This window comes from Ixodes scapularis, unplaced genomic scaffold (genome assembly GCF_016920785.2).
Source record: "Ixodes scapularis isolate PalLabHiFi unplaced genomic scaffold, ASM1692078v2 PGA_scaffold6__148_contigs__length_123643588, whole genome shotgun sequence".
NCBI lineage: Eukaryota > Metazoa > Arthropoda > Arachnida > Ixodida > Ixodidae > Ixodes > Ixodes scapularis.
The window spans coordinates 123455751-123469596 of NW_024609881.1; the positions used below are offsets into that span (position 1 = coordinate 123455751).

At 47.8% G+C, this 13846-nt stretch overlaps 1 protein-coding gene across 5 annotated transcripts in view; it reads right to left on the minus strand.

Moving 5' to 3' along the window:
• Nucleotides 1-443: 443 nt before the first annotated feature.
• The window catches only part of LOC120835956 (spermatogenesis-associated protein 20), a 37770-nt gene continuing 24367 nt past the window's right edge, over nucleotides 444-13846 (minus strand). The window contains exons 9-13 of one of the 5 annotated variants that reach the window (XM_042294633.1): nucleotides 9883-10075; nucleotides 7838-8006; nucleotides 5716-5924; nucleotides 3601-3867; nucleotides 447-915 (exon numbers count right to left, since the gene is read on the minus strand). In XM_042294633.1, the coding sequence (XP_042150567.1) occupies nucleotides 569-915; nucleotides 3601-3867; nucleotides 5716-5924; nucleotides 7838-8006; nucleotides 9883-10075 (1185 nt within the window). In that variant the 3' untranslated portion in view covers nucleotides 447-568. Of the gene's footprint in view, nucleotides 916-3600; nucleotides 3868-5715; nucleotides 5925-7837; nucleotides 8007-9882; nucleotides 10076-13846 lie in introns of all 5 variants that reach the window. The other 4 variants (XM_042294636.1, XM_042294634.1, XM_040215444.2 and 1 more) reach the window with 4 other exon arrangements.

A 13846-nucleotide genomic window follows, 5' to 3' on the forward strand; every position in this document is an offset into this window, starting at 1 on the left:
CGTCGCCGCTCCTGCGAACCACGCCCCCCAAAGGGGGAGGAACTACACCATACTGCGAACAGTCCGACCGGACATTTCGATCGACGCTATGCTAACTCGGCCTTTCAAAGCACTTATTGCCCCGGCGCGTGCAGCCGTCTTTGGCTCGGACCAATTTCGTGACGCTGCGACGCACTTCCCGCTGTGCTTTTTCGCTTCGTTCGTTACGTCCACCTTCTCTCCGACGTTAAGAGGGGAAGAATCTTCTGGCACGGTTCCAATCAACATGCCCAATGAGGTAAAACAGGCGCAGTGACGAAGCCGTCCGCACAAATGCAGACACCAAGTAAAAAAGATTGGCTCTTGGAAGTGTGCAGACCGTAGGCGTCGATCGAGCAAAGCTAAATGTAAGCGCATTTGATCGAGAATCGGCATAGCAACAACCGCAATTTCGCCCTCACTTTTCTGCTACCCTTTACTAACTCACAAATTTTTTTGGGACTCCTTTTAGCAGTTTTCGGTTTAACCCTCCCCCACTATAATGCCCTCGTGGGCATTATAGCAGCCTTGGAGTCTTACGGAAGCTATTTTACTCTCGGCAGGGTGGCGACGAAAGAAACTTACGGCAAACATAGTAGTATGTACAAAATGAGTCCACGCAGAGACCAAAGAAAGCGAAAACTATTTTTGTTGCAAGAGCCGTTCGAGCTCCACGGCGGACGTGACGGGTTTCGAGCAGACGAAGTTCCGGCAGACGTAGGCTGTGGGCTTTCCGTCGACGCATTTGTACGCGTCGAAGTTGGGGAGACGCTTGCGGAGGGGGTTTTCGGGATCCTGGTCTGCCAGGATGGTCGTGAGGAAAGGAAGGAAGTGTCCTCGCAGACAGGACAGAAGTTCCTGGGTCCCCGGATGGTCCTTGCCGCCCGCCACGACCACCTGGATTGGACGACGGAAAAGGCGGCACTTAGCGATGGAACCGAGCAAGAGACCCTTTCTCTGGACCCCAAAGGCACTCAAACGCGTAGCATTTACTCCGTGGGGTCGTGATGTTGCGCACAACGGCACGTGACCTCAAAATGGACGGTCGCCATGCCAACGACACCGCGTGAACGCCATTCACTAAACATGGCCCTTTCACTGAGGCTGCGTCGCACAAATGCAAAAAGAGTTTATCGTTTTTTTTTTTTTAATCCTTAATTTTCTAAAATTTCAAGTTCAATCTTACTTTGTTCCTATTTTCAGAATTCCAAATAAAAATAAAGTTTATCCAGACAGAAAGTTACTTTAACCCATTCGCTACCAAAGCCGGTGAATCGCTGGGTGCACTGTCCGGGGCCGTGCCGTTAGGCACGGCCCCGGACGGCACACTTGGCGTTGCTGTTGTATTACCGGGTGTGCCGTCAGGGGCCATATTACCAAAGCCGGCGATTCGCCGGCTGCACAAATTTCTGTTTTAAAGAGCCTTTCATAGATAGCGTGCTATGTAGACTTCAGGTAGTGTAGTTAGATACACTGCCAACAGATGGCGAGGGTCGTTCTGTTCGCTGTTTGTTTGAGCGTGTTCTTTTGCGTCTTTCTCGCTCTATCGTCGCCTGCTTGGAGAAGATGGCAGCGTCCAGTGTACGGTGTGGCCTTTCTGACAATGAAATCATAGATATCCTCTCCGACAGTGGTAATGACGGGACTTCTGGTGAGGATAGTGAGTTTTCGGAGAATTCTGTCGACGACGGGAGCGATTCCCACGGCAGTTCCAAGTCCGAATGGCGACAAGAGTGCACTGGTTGTGCGATGCCTAAGCGACCGAGGATGAAGTGCTTCGAGATCTTTCGTACGAGGAAGAATCTTTGAGGGCTTATTGATTTAAAGACTCGAATGAACCACTTAAGCGTGTAAATAAACACGTTTTCTTGACAACCAAATGCAGGCACAGTTGCGCCAATCTGCCAAGGAGGCATCCGCCATTAAATTGCAAATGCTCTCCATGGTTGGAGTTGCTCCTTCTCCTAAACCTAGGCTCCCTCCGTTGGTATGCTGTCCCTAGCGCTCTGAACTCCCCCGTCGGCATGCAACGACGGCCTCCCCGCGTGCAATGCTGAAAAGTCGCTTCCCAGATACGGAGAGGGGAGCAGACGACGATGCAGAGGCCGCCGCCGGTGGCCTTGGCAGCATCGCCTGCGGTCCGTTCTGGGTGGATGCTCGGCAGCAAAGTGCGTCGGTCTGCGGCTTAATGAACCTTCTGAATTCGATTATTGTAAAAATATTGCGCAATTTCTTTTCGCTATATCCTCGGGAGCTGCTCACTTTTTTTAGACTCAAATACATTGAAAAAGTGCAAACGGGATTGAGAAATAGTGATGGCTTCGCTACAGCCGCCATTTCGTTACAGCCGACTTCATTATAAGTGGGTGCGACAGTATCGTAAAATAAATTTCACCCGTCCATAGGTTCTTTAAGGGGGGACATGGGCCTAAATTTTTTATTTTTTTGAAAAAATTCATTTTTTAATTTTGAGGTTTTCAGTTTTAGAAACTAATTATACACCCTTACACCAAATTTGATGACAATATGCCAAATAGTTACGTTAATATAAAATATTTTCAACACATTGTGAGCCAGTAACAAAGTAAAGGAGTTCAATGTTTGAATGCATTTTTCTCAGTTCCACTTTTTGCTGCAAACTTCATACGAAGGAATCTTTTGTTCGAAGGTGAAAGTATTCTGTTACCACAATCAAGATGTTTCTGAACTGAAATTTACTCAGGAATCGGGCTATCTACCTTATTTTGTTTTAAGTTGAAGTCCTCAGTGAGAAAAACTCAGTTTTCAAAAATTGACAGATGACAGATATGCATCTCCTAGTTTAAGGTAATAACTCTTCCTGAAATATTTACATTTAAGTTATTAAAACTAGATAGCCCGACGTCCCATATCTTCCACTTTATATTCAAGCAGTCAAAATGGTGCTTAATAGCTTAATTTGCATATCATAGATTTCTTAATGAAAAGTGACACATCATCTTATGCAGGTATGTAAATTTGTTCTAGAGAGCTGAAAGTTTGCACAGTACACCTACATCTGAAGCTAAATCTCCCGTGCAAATTTCATTCCAATCACTTGAGTAGTTTAAAAGTTCGACCTCTAGCCAGTGTCCCCCCTTAAGATGTCCCAGTCACCACTGTATTTTTACTCCCTTACACGTACGTTGCCGCTCCCCTTTTGTGCTTTAGGCTCATTTTCTTAATGCCACAGTTTTCTGAAAGTTGACTATCGACAGAAAGTTGCCTCTAGATATAGTTGACTACCGATAATCCACTATCAACAGGCTACTACTACTATCGATAACCGACTAGTCCGATAGTTGCCTCTCATTAGCCGACTATCGATAGATCACTATCGATAGTTTTGAAAAACAATCTATAGTATAAACCAGTGGTCCTCAAATGGGAGTCCACGGACCCTTCGGGGTCTTTGAAGGTCCCCAAAAGCTTCGATCGGCAGTCAAGCTGAGCAATAAAACTTTTCTGGTTGATTATTCTCCGTTTCTGTGCTTTGTTTGCACGCATTTAGTTTCCATAATCTACCCTTTGTGACTGTAATGGTTCCCCCTCAGTTGCGCAGATCCAGAAGGGATGCCCACTGGTGGTCGAGAACCAGCGGAGGAGGGAGTGACGGGGGCCGAGTCCCCACCTCCTGGGGCCCCGCCTGCAGCCGCAGCAGCCCGCAGACCATCTCGGGCAGCGCTAGGGGCAGGAGGCTGAGCCGCCGGGCGTAGGCCTCGGCCAGTCGCTGGGCACGCTCCCTCAGGTCGGCCCGGTTCAGCAGCACCGACAGACGCACCAGGTTGCTCAGCGACACCGAGTTGGGGCTCGGCTCGGCTCCGTCCTGGTCTGCAGACGACCGCCCCGTCAGACGCTTCTGCGGTTTGGCTAGGCCGCCTGCAACGCATCTCCGACCGGTCCGTTTCCCCCATCCTAACAAGCTTTTTATCTTTATTTATTTATTAGATACCACGTGGGTCCCGGCAGTATCGGCAAAACACAAAACAAGAGAAAGCGGCGCCTGTAGATCGAGCACGACGAACAATGACGCCATCTCGAGGCAGACGTCGCCATTTGACCCTGCACTTAGTCTGTGCGCACTCGTGCACGCACAAAGCAAGAAACATCACAATCAACGCACTTTATACGACAATTGCAGGAGCAAAAATATACGACGCTTCAAAAGTGCAAAAAGCACAGCGAGCAAGCGGTACAAATTGTAAAAAAGAAAAAGTTGACCTATACAATCAAGATGACACGACGCCTTCTAACGGCGATGCAAAATCTGCCGTGGTAAACGATTCTCGAGGCCATAAATTCCATTCACCTTTTGGTTGAAGATGTATGAAAACCTAAATATGTTAGTAGGTGCAAAACAGGGAGTTATTTTTGTGGTTCTGTCTATTGGACAGTCAATGACGTCGCGGATGTGTCGTGTTGTCACCTGCCGCAACCCTGGTGGCATCGCACTAGTGGCGGTGGATGACACCCGTTCTGGTGCAGGTCACCCTCCGCCCACAACTTGGGCTGATGGCGACACTGGCATCTGCTCCTGCTGGACTTCGTAGCAATAACGTTTGCCTCATTAAACATTTATTTTCGGTTCCACGTTCCTCCACTATCTCTATTCGTAACGCTAAACATTTAGTTTTCGAATTTATTTTAAATTTTCCATTCATTTACCATCTTCTATCAGCGACTGTATTTGTAATTTTCGGAGTGTTAATTGTGGCGGGTCAGCCCCGTCAAGAGCGCTTCTTACCGAGCACCAGTCCGCCGCAGGGAAGCGATACTCACGGAGCTGACAAAGCGATCCCGCAACATTGGCCAGATTGTGGTGTCAGCTCTTCGGGTATTGCTTTTCCGCGTGGCACCCGTGTTCGGTAAGAAGTGCCTTTAAACGAGCGTTCAGCCTTTAAAGAGCGACGACCAGTTCGCGCTTTCCACTTTTCTCCCGCTTCCTCCTCTCCCCCTTCTACACTGTCCACAGTTGCCTGTTTCCTCCTCCCCCAGGGTGAGGATGATCTTCTGCCTTGCAGAATCTCAGGTCTGGTCGTCGGCCTTTAAGCGAGTGTTTATATTTCCCCCGAATTAAATATGGCCGGGCGTATTTGAAGTTTAATTTTACGCGAAATCCATCGATTACTTTCCAACCCAAAGCAGACCACAGTTCGAAAATATAGTTAGATTAAATTTAACGGAGCTTAGAACTGCATACGTGGGAGCTTGGGACCAAGCTTTGAGGTTCAGCCGGACTTTTGTTTGAGCGTGGTACAACAGCTCGTAGTGAAAGGCTTAGAAAAAACTATTTGACATTCAATTAGAAAATACCCGGCGAAAAGCACCATTTCCTTCTAAATTATTTGCGTATGCCTTCGTGTTTCTCGTCGCAGCCTGGCTCACTTCTGCCTATCTTGAGAGAAACGTTGGCCTCTAGCGACCTCCGGGATCCCTAAATTTGACCCAGTCCCGCTTCCAATTTCCCCGCTTTGCCGGGGGGTTTCAAGGGCTGCACTTGCGGTACGAACTGCGAGGAGGTGACAAAAGGCGTCCATCGTCCGCCCGCTTTCCTGCTCGCCCCGCGACAAGGAAACGCACCCGCAATCGGTCGTCGCGGGAGGCATCCGTCACTGAACTGCAAATGCTCTGTATGGCCCCCTCTGCTCCATCCCTACGAGTGGGGTGGCAGGTGCGTACCGTCCTTGAGCCTGAGCAGGAGGTGGGCGTCCTCCCCGCTGCTCAGGAAGTAGCCGCCCTGGTCCGGGTCCCAGAAGCGGGCGTCCTGGGCGTCCTGCAGCTCCTCCGCCCGGAGCAGGCAGGGCGCCTCGAAGCAGGCCTCGTACGTGTCCAGCAGCCCCTGCACCGTGAAGGCGTAGTCCTCCAGGACCCCGGGGATGGGGCGGGCTCTGCGCAGGGCGGGGGAGAGCGACCGGTTAACTCCGGCGTTTTCCTCGCCATCCCGGACTCGCCTACGAGTCGGTCGAATGTCGCTCAACTAAAGCCCAAATATTAGGCTGAAATAAGTATTTTTGGTAAAGCTATTCAATTTGCAATTTAGGTCCTCGAGAGTTTTTTCAAACTAAAATTCTCCACTGGCAACAATGAAAGAGTGATGCGTCTGGGAGGGGTTCGCTCGTTGAACCGTAGAATTTGTTCCCCAAGAACTACAAACAGTTTCGCGACGTCAAATTAAAGGGGCCATGAAACGCTTTTCCAACTTTTTCCTGTTTAACTTTCCTCCTCAACTCATAAATCGCGCATTCCACCAAACAGTTAAAGAAGACGAAAAGGGGGAGTCCCCTCTTGCTCGCACTCTCGTTTGCGTAATCCGGACACATCCATTCTCCCCCTAGAAGATTAGCCCGTCGCTCAAAATTCAGACAAAAGTTGCTTTCCCCACCCAGTTCATTCCGAAGCTGACAGTGCTGTTGAAGCTACGTGCTCGTTGGGCCAGCCACACTTGCCACGTGAGCGTGGCAAATGTGGCTGCAGAGAATGAAGTCAGGTGATGAAAGGGAGGCGGCTGATTGGTCCGGCAAGCGCGTAGCTTCCACCTCATTGTCAGCTTAGGGGTGAAGGGAATAAGTAAGGTCCGGTTGCGTGTGACGTCAGTTTGGACCCGATGACGCGCTTTTGGGACCGCAGATGTATCATAGTGAAAAGGCAGAGAGGTTGCGAAGGGGAGGAGGTACGAAATAGTCCGCTCTGTTTTCAAATTTTCGCACTGAAAGTCAGGCTTTTGACTTTCTACCTTTTTTCTTTTGGTCCACTGAACGATGTGCTATTAGTAAAATCCCAATCTAAAATGATTTATCCCAACCCAAAAATCGTTTCATGGGCCCTTTAATTGTTTGGAAGATCGCTACAGAACTCTCGCAGCAAAACTAAACCGTGCACCGGAAAAAAAAAATGACCGCATCTCCACGTGGTGAACGATGTTGATTGGTGCGAAGCTCTGGTGGTGCTGACGATACTGATTTTATTCGTAGGTAGTGCTGATGGTACTGATTTATTTTTATTGCCCACAAGTAGTGCTGAGTTCCGAGTTGCGTTTTGACTTCATTATTACTGCTTTATGGTCGGTGAAATGCAGAGCCAGCGGTTCTTCAAGCGGATCAGCTGGGATCCGCTAGAAGCCGTGGGAACACATCTCCCCCGCTTCAGTCAACGGTCCATGTCAGAAAGAGAATGTGTGCTATGGAATGTGGTTATATACGCAGTTGAGCATTTGACCGCAGTGCCCTCTCGTCTATAAACGTTGAGCCAATGCGTGCAAAGTCTAACGCGATGATATACGCATTTGACCGCAGCGCCCTCTCCTGTATAGACTTTGAGCGGCTACATGCAACGTTTCATCCATGACATCCCCAGCTCTTGAGTTACATCTCAGAGCCCCCTACTCGTCCTGCGGTACACTGCCCCTGCTACACCCCCCCGTCGGAGCAGCGCCGTTGCTTGCGTACGACACAGCGCGGTACAAAAACTCAAAACTTTGTTAGAGACAAACACCCTACAGATTAGGCAGATCCAAGCACAAGCGACAAGACGTGCAAGTAGCGGCATCGACGACACAATCTGTTTCCTTTTTGCACCGTTGCGTGGCACCGTTGCCAAAACCTACGCTCGCAAAATTTGAGCGCGACAAATGTGCCGCCTAAAGACGTCTTCGCGGAAAGTTTTGTCGCGCGCAGTTCCTTGGCTCATTTATACAATTCTTGCCTCGCACCACAATGGCGCTTGACGACGTTTTGTACGAGCTTGCCCGGACATTTGCGGGCCGGGGCACCCTCCGCTCCAAAGACCGGGAGCGACAACTCACGTCTGCGTCACATGGCCGCCCTCTCCCCTGTAGGCGCTCCGGAGCAGCGACTTGCGGTCCTCGTCGTACAGGTGCTGACCGAGGAAAGCCACGGCCTGGAGAGCGCGCTCGGCGTAGCGTCGGTCGCCCAGCACTTTGGCCGCCGTCGCAAAGCCCGACACCATCAGTCCTGCGCAGGGACGGTCACGGATCGGTCGGAAAGGACGGCGAGAGGTCCCGGGAGGAGGCAGAAGGAACCGCTCGAGTGGGAGAAATTATAAAAAAATCAAATTCGGAAACTGGAGATTGTACAAAGACTTGCAACCCGGTATATATTCTCTGGATACAGACTCTGTTACTGGCATGTTAAAACAACAGGACCTTTCACCACTTTCCAACCGGCGAGGAATGCTAGACGCAAGTACATTTTCATGATGTTTCATGGCCTCTTTAGCCTTGACTACACCCAGTATTTGAATCCTCGTATTACTTGCATTTCAAGTAATAGCCATACTCAAATGATCCAGCCATTTCAAAGTAAAATCAATGTATTTCACTATTCTCTCTTTTCTGAAACGATAAAGTAGTGGTTCTCCAATGGGAATCCACGGACCCCTTGGGGTCCGCAAAGGCATTCTAAGGGTCCGCAAAGCCCAGCCTCATCAGTCAAACTTGGCAATTAATAAAAGTTGTCTCGTTTTAGATTGAGAAGAATTAAACATTCCAATTTTCGGGTGAGTTTTCGCGCGTATATGTGAAAAAGAGAAGTCTATTTCACAGTAGCACTTAGTTATATCAATTTATTAAATCGCAATCATTATCAACCTATACTTTCCCTTCCCCTCGCCACGAACGGGGTCCTCCATCATTTTGTTCTGCACTGTTTTACAAAGTTGGACAAAGAAGGATGACACTCACATACGAAAGGCTCGGTAAACCTGAACAGCGCAGAACCAAAATACTGAAAAACCAACTAGCCCAAACCCAGGCTTTATTGCCCTCCATCATCTCTGTTGATCCACAAGGGGTCCGAGAAACATCCATGGCTGGGAACCACTGCGATAGAGGAATGGAAACTTCTTCTGCAGGAAATTGTGAACTCACATTCCCCTACAGAGTTTCTACATAATTTCGTGCTTGTGGAACCAGTTTCTTCTTGGTACCATTGAGTGGTGCACGCACATTTTCTAATCATGCTCCACAGTCATTGTAATATAACGAGTATGCACTTTTGCATTGTTTACGCATTTGCTTTTGTATTGGCAAATGCAAATTATGCTTTACGTTTGCGCTGTTTCTCATTTCCTGCTGCTGTTTATTACTGTATATCTTTTTGTACTCTCTCCCGCGATAACCCCAAGAGGGGCTAACAGTATCTTGGAATAAACGGAAAGCAGGCTGTACAGGCTACGCGGAGCGCAAGTTTGTTCCTTGCACAGGGGTTGTGACGATGTAAGAATGTTGAACTCTTCATAACCGATTGAAAAATATAGTGGGTAGACCTTGAGGCATCCAGCATTGAGGTCTACCCGCCATCTTTCAATCAGAGCCAATCAGAGCTTGGCATCGCTCTGACATCAACGCAACTCCTGCGCAAGAAGCAGACGACTTGCATAGACAAACGAGGTTGAAACGGTGCCAAAAACAGTGCTTGTCCCAATTTGCTCACTTCTTCTCCTCAATCTGCTTTTTTTTTTGCTGCTTAAACCAGGTCGCGTAAAAGGAATAGCGACTCGCCCTCTTCCCTACTTTGTTACAGACAGGAATCGCATAAAACGGTAAAAAAAAGCCATACACTGTAAACGACTCATATTCGCCAATTTTGGAATTCGTCAAATGTCGCAAAAATTATATCGCGCTAATACGGCATTTTGCGGTGACAAACGCATACATACCTTTCTCAATCGCAAAATTTTGGCCAGCAAAATTTTTTCTGATCCTTCGCTGGGCAAAATGTTTAGAACATCGAGACGGGGACACTAAAAGGGTTTCCGGCAAGTGTGAAAACTGAGACGCGAAGAAAAACGGCTCTCGAAAGAACGGGACAAAAAAAGAACGGGGCGCACCGTTCCAGGCGGCGAGGAACTTGTCGTCGAGGTGCGGCCTGGGCCGCCTCTGCCGGGCCTCGAGCAGGACCCTCCGGGCGTCCTCGAGCAGCGAACGCAGCACGGGCAGCTCCAGGCCAAAGCGCTCCGCCAGGCTCTCCTGGGACTCCCGCACCACCAGCACATTCTTGCCCTTCAGCTCGTCGTGGGGGTCCTGCACAATTCCATCTCGCTTCTTCCTTTGCAACGGGTACACCGTTCCGAAGGCGCGTCGAAAAAGCCGTCGCACGGACGGCTCGGACCCTCCGAGGTGATGAGGCAACAAAAAGTATGCTTCCGGAGTTGCACTTTTGGAGATTTAAGCGAAGCGTTTGCAACCGCCTTACGACCAAGTACCCCTCTCGGGATCTCTTACGACGAGAGAGCCCACTGGCACCATCCAATGGGGAGCCGAGGAACACTTGCCAGTTTGGTACACCTTTTTCTTTTGCGCATCATTGTTCCCTTATTGGCTCGAAAAACTTTCGACCATGTTATGAGCAACCGTTTAGTACGCACATTTGACCTCGCAAATACCGCAAGGCCTTCACTTTGGTGAAATGCAGTTCAAGGGCCACCTTGTCGTAAGAGACTCCAAGGACTGGCTTGACCCTCATCCGATTGTTGACCTTTCTTCGCGAGAGGGTACCACGATGTCGTCTGATGGCTACAAAAAAAACAAGCTCTGTACCCTGACAGCTTCGGTGGAAGCGACTACTCGGCCGCGAGCGTGTGATCTACGCTCTGCTTATAGCCATGTCATGCCGCGGAGGACGGCGGGCGCACTGCTTGCTGTCCTCCGCGCCGTGGATAGCGGGGCGTGCTTCTTGTAGGAATGCACTGCGTGTAGGTATGCTTTCACATTCCTAGACGTAAGCAGTCTTACGTGTCCTCCTGTCATTTTCAAACATATATCTTGTCTTCTTTAAAATAATAACTTCTGTCATAGCTAATGTGGCTTTTGGCGCGGCCTTTCAACTACTGCACGACCGATTGAAACGACTCGTGATATTACAAAAATTTTGTACCGACGGGGACAAGTCAACATTATATTCATTGACTACTCAAACGCATTTGACCATTTTTCACACCCTAAACTACCGCTAAAACTATCACGTATGCTAAATAATTCAAAGACTACTTATTGGCTCACCATTGTTTCTTCCGCTTGCTGATGTCTGATGTCCCTCAGGGAGACCGCCTTTACTTCTTACCTTTATTAACGACGTCAAAAAGTTTGTTGATGTAGACATACGATTTTAGGCAGACGGCTCTATTTTGTTCAGAGAAGCAAAAAAATAGAGACAATCAGCCGTCACTTAACCTTTACCTAGGGAGGTTTTCTGAATGGTGCTTGACTTGGCAATTGCACTGAATATTAGCCAATCTGTGCAGATAACTTTTCCTAGTAAACTTTCGCCAATTTGTTTTTTTTTACCACGTAAATAACAATCCTCTTCAATGTATCTAAACAAAAAAACATATCTAGGGGTGTATTTTTCGGCCGATCTGAAGTAGAATGCGCATGTTGACGCCGTCATTTGCAAAGCTTATGGTAAGCCCTGGTACTTGAAGCTTAGCTTAAAGCACTCCTCATCTGACATAAAACTCGCTGTATACATAACCCTGGTGAAGCCTGTCTTTGAATAGGCATCTTAAGTTTGAGATCCTCAGATGTCCACAACCACTGGCAAAATAGAGTAGGTGCAGAGGTTTGCACTTCATACACAGTCAGTACAAACGAATACGTTAACCCATCTACGAAACGGCTCAAATTAAATTTTTATAGTCTAGACGTCGTAGGGCGAGACTTGAGTTTTTATATTCTATACTTATTGGTGACTTTAAAATGGACACCCGAAAATATTCAGCTCCGCGACTGGTTTGTGCCACACAAAGCTTGCATAATAGGGCGTCAGTTCCGTACCTTTGCCACAGTGACTCTTAAGTTTTCTTTTTTTCCACATACTATCGAAGAATAGAATAGCCTTCCTTAAGTTGGACCTCTACTTCAGAACTGTCGTTCGCGGCACCGGCGAATTCTGTCTGCCCTTGAAAGAGAAATTTTGAACCGATCAAAGGAACTGATATTCCTCCCGTACGACACGCCCGACCAGCCAGCCGATTGCACGAAGACGTCGCCGAGCCGTCGTCCCTTCTCGTGGCTGAAGGCATCGCTCGCTCAAACGTCAAGCACGAAGTGCGTACTCCGAGTTGAATACGCACGCGTACAGTTTCTTTACGAGGTGCGAATGTGGCCTATGCGTGGTGCTGCCCGACTTCATGCCGGGAGTGCATGTATTGAAGGGAAATCGGCAGCAAACTTCCGACATACAGTCGACCGGCTGCATTACTACGCATGAAAGAGTTCCTTCAGTAGCTCAGTGGAAAGACGTCCGCTTCACACGCAGCGGGCACGGGTTTGATCCCTGGTGTGGGTGTACCATTTTTTTATTTTTTGTCAAGCATTTTGCAATGTTTACATTTCTTTTTTAACAATTATCACTGAAGAAAAACAATTGTTGTGGACGATACGTCGCTGAACTAAACGTTATGGGATTCCATTTTTTGACACCTGCAAACTCAATGTAGTCACTTTCCACAAAATGCAAGGAGCATATGAATCGGGTCGCGTCCGCATTCCGAGCTTCGCGTAACTGTTCTACAGAAATTGCAGGCAGCCATTGATCCCGACCCGTTGATCTTTCGGAAACTTGTGCAGACTCTGCCGCACAATACCACCTTCAGATGCAGGACATCTTGGGAGTATTCTTTTCGGAGCCGATCACGGGAATTCACCACGGGCGCTCAGTACTAATTGCCAACACTTAAATGTACAAAACAACTCATCTTGAAGTAGAGAACAGCGAGCGGAACAAACGTAACTGCAGAGGAATCGCACGGCAAACAAATCCCGGAACGCATTTCGTCTGCCATGTGCGGGAAAAAAAAAAAAAGAAAAAAAACAAACAAAAAACTTGCACGATTGGGTGTAGCCACATGACTTCCGCCACTCACTCTCTTCTCTCCATTTCTCTGTGCAGTGCGGGAGTTTCGGTTTCGAGCGGTTGCGTTTTTCTGGCTTTATTAAAAAAATATGTGACTCTGTAGAAAAATATTATTTGGGTAGTATTCCGGCACCATAATGAATCGCCTGACGAAAAAGGAAAAAAAAATTTTGGGGGGATGTCAGTGTAACTTTAAGTGTTGCATTTCTGTATAATATATTTTCTACTGAGTGTTTGCCAAACTTTGTTTATGTTGATGTATAAAATCTTGCGCATTACTTTGTATTACCCCTCCTGCCACAACCCCCGAAAACAAATTAACAATTAGGAAAAAAAATTTTTTTTTTGGCAAGCGCAGGTATGTAAATGATTATGAGTCTTTTAAGTCTCGTCCCTAAACATTTGTGCCAAATATCCATCCAAAATTCCAACCAAATGGCCCTGCAAACATTTTTTTCCCGTTTTTATGCTTTAAATTTTTTATACTGGGCAATTTTATGGAAGCTGCCACATTTTTGCTCGTAAACAACCAATACTATCTGTAGGCTTTCTTTGTTTTGTTTCAGCAAGGTGCACAACAAAGGCACGAAATAAAGGGTATAAATGGCTCAAGTATAGCATTCACATTCTCATTTAAATATCCAATATCTAAAAAAAAAAAAAAAATCTTGATTGAAGAACACGCAGACTTGTTGTCGTGAAAACATGATAAATTGTCCTAGAGCTTTCACCAACACTGAACTGCATTCTGTAGACCTTCTAAACTCCATTCCCTCGTAAGCTGAGACTACGGTGGGAGCTTGCATAATAGCGCGACAGTCAGGCACCTCTTATCCCAGAGCTCTGCATGTGGGCATGGCCGGGAGCGTGATGACGTGGCCAAAGAGAGGCGTGCAATTGGTCCAACAAGGACATAGCTTCCACCCCAGTCTCAGCTC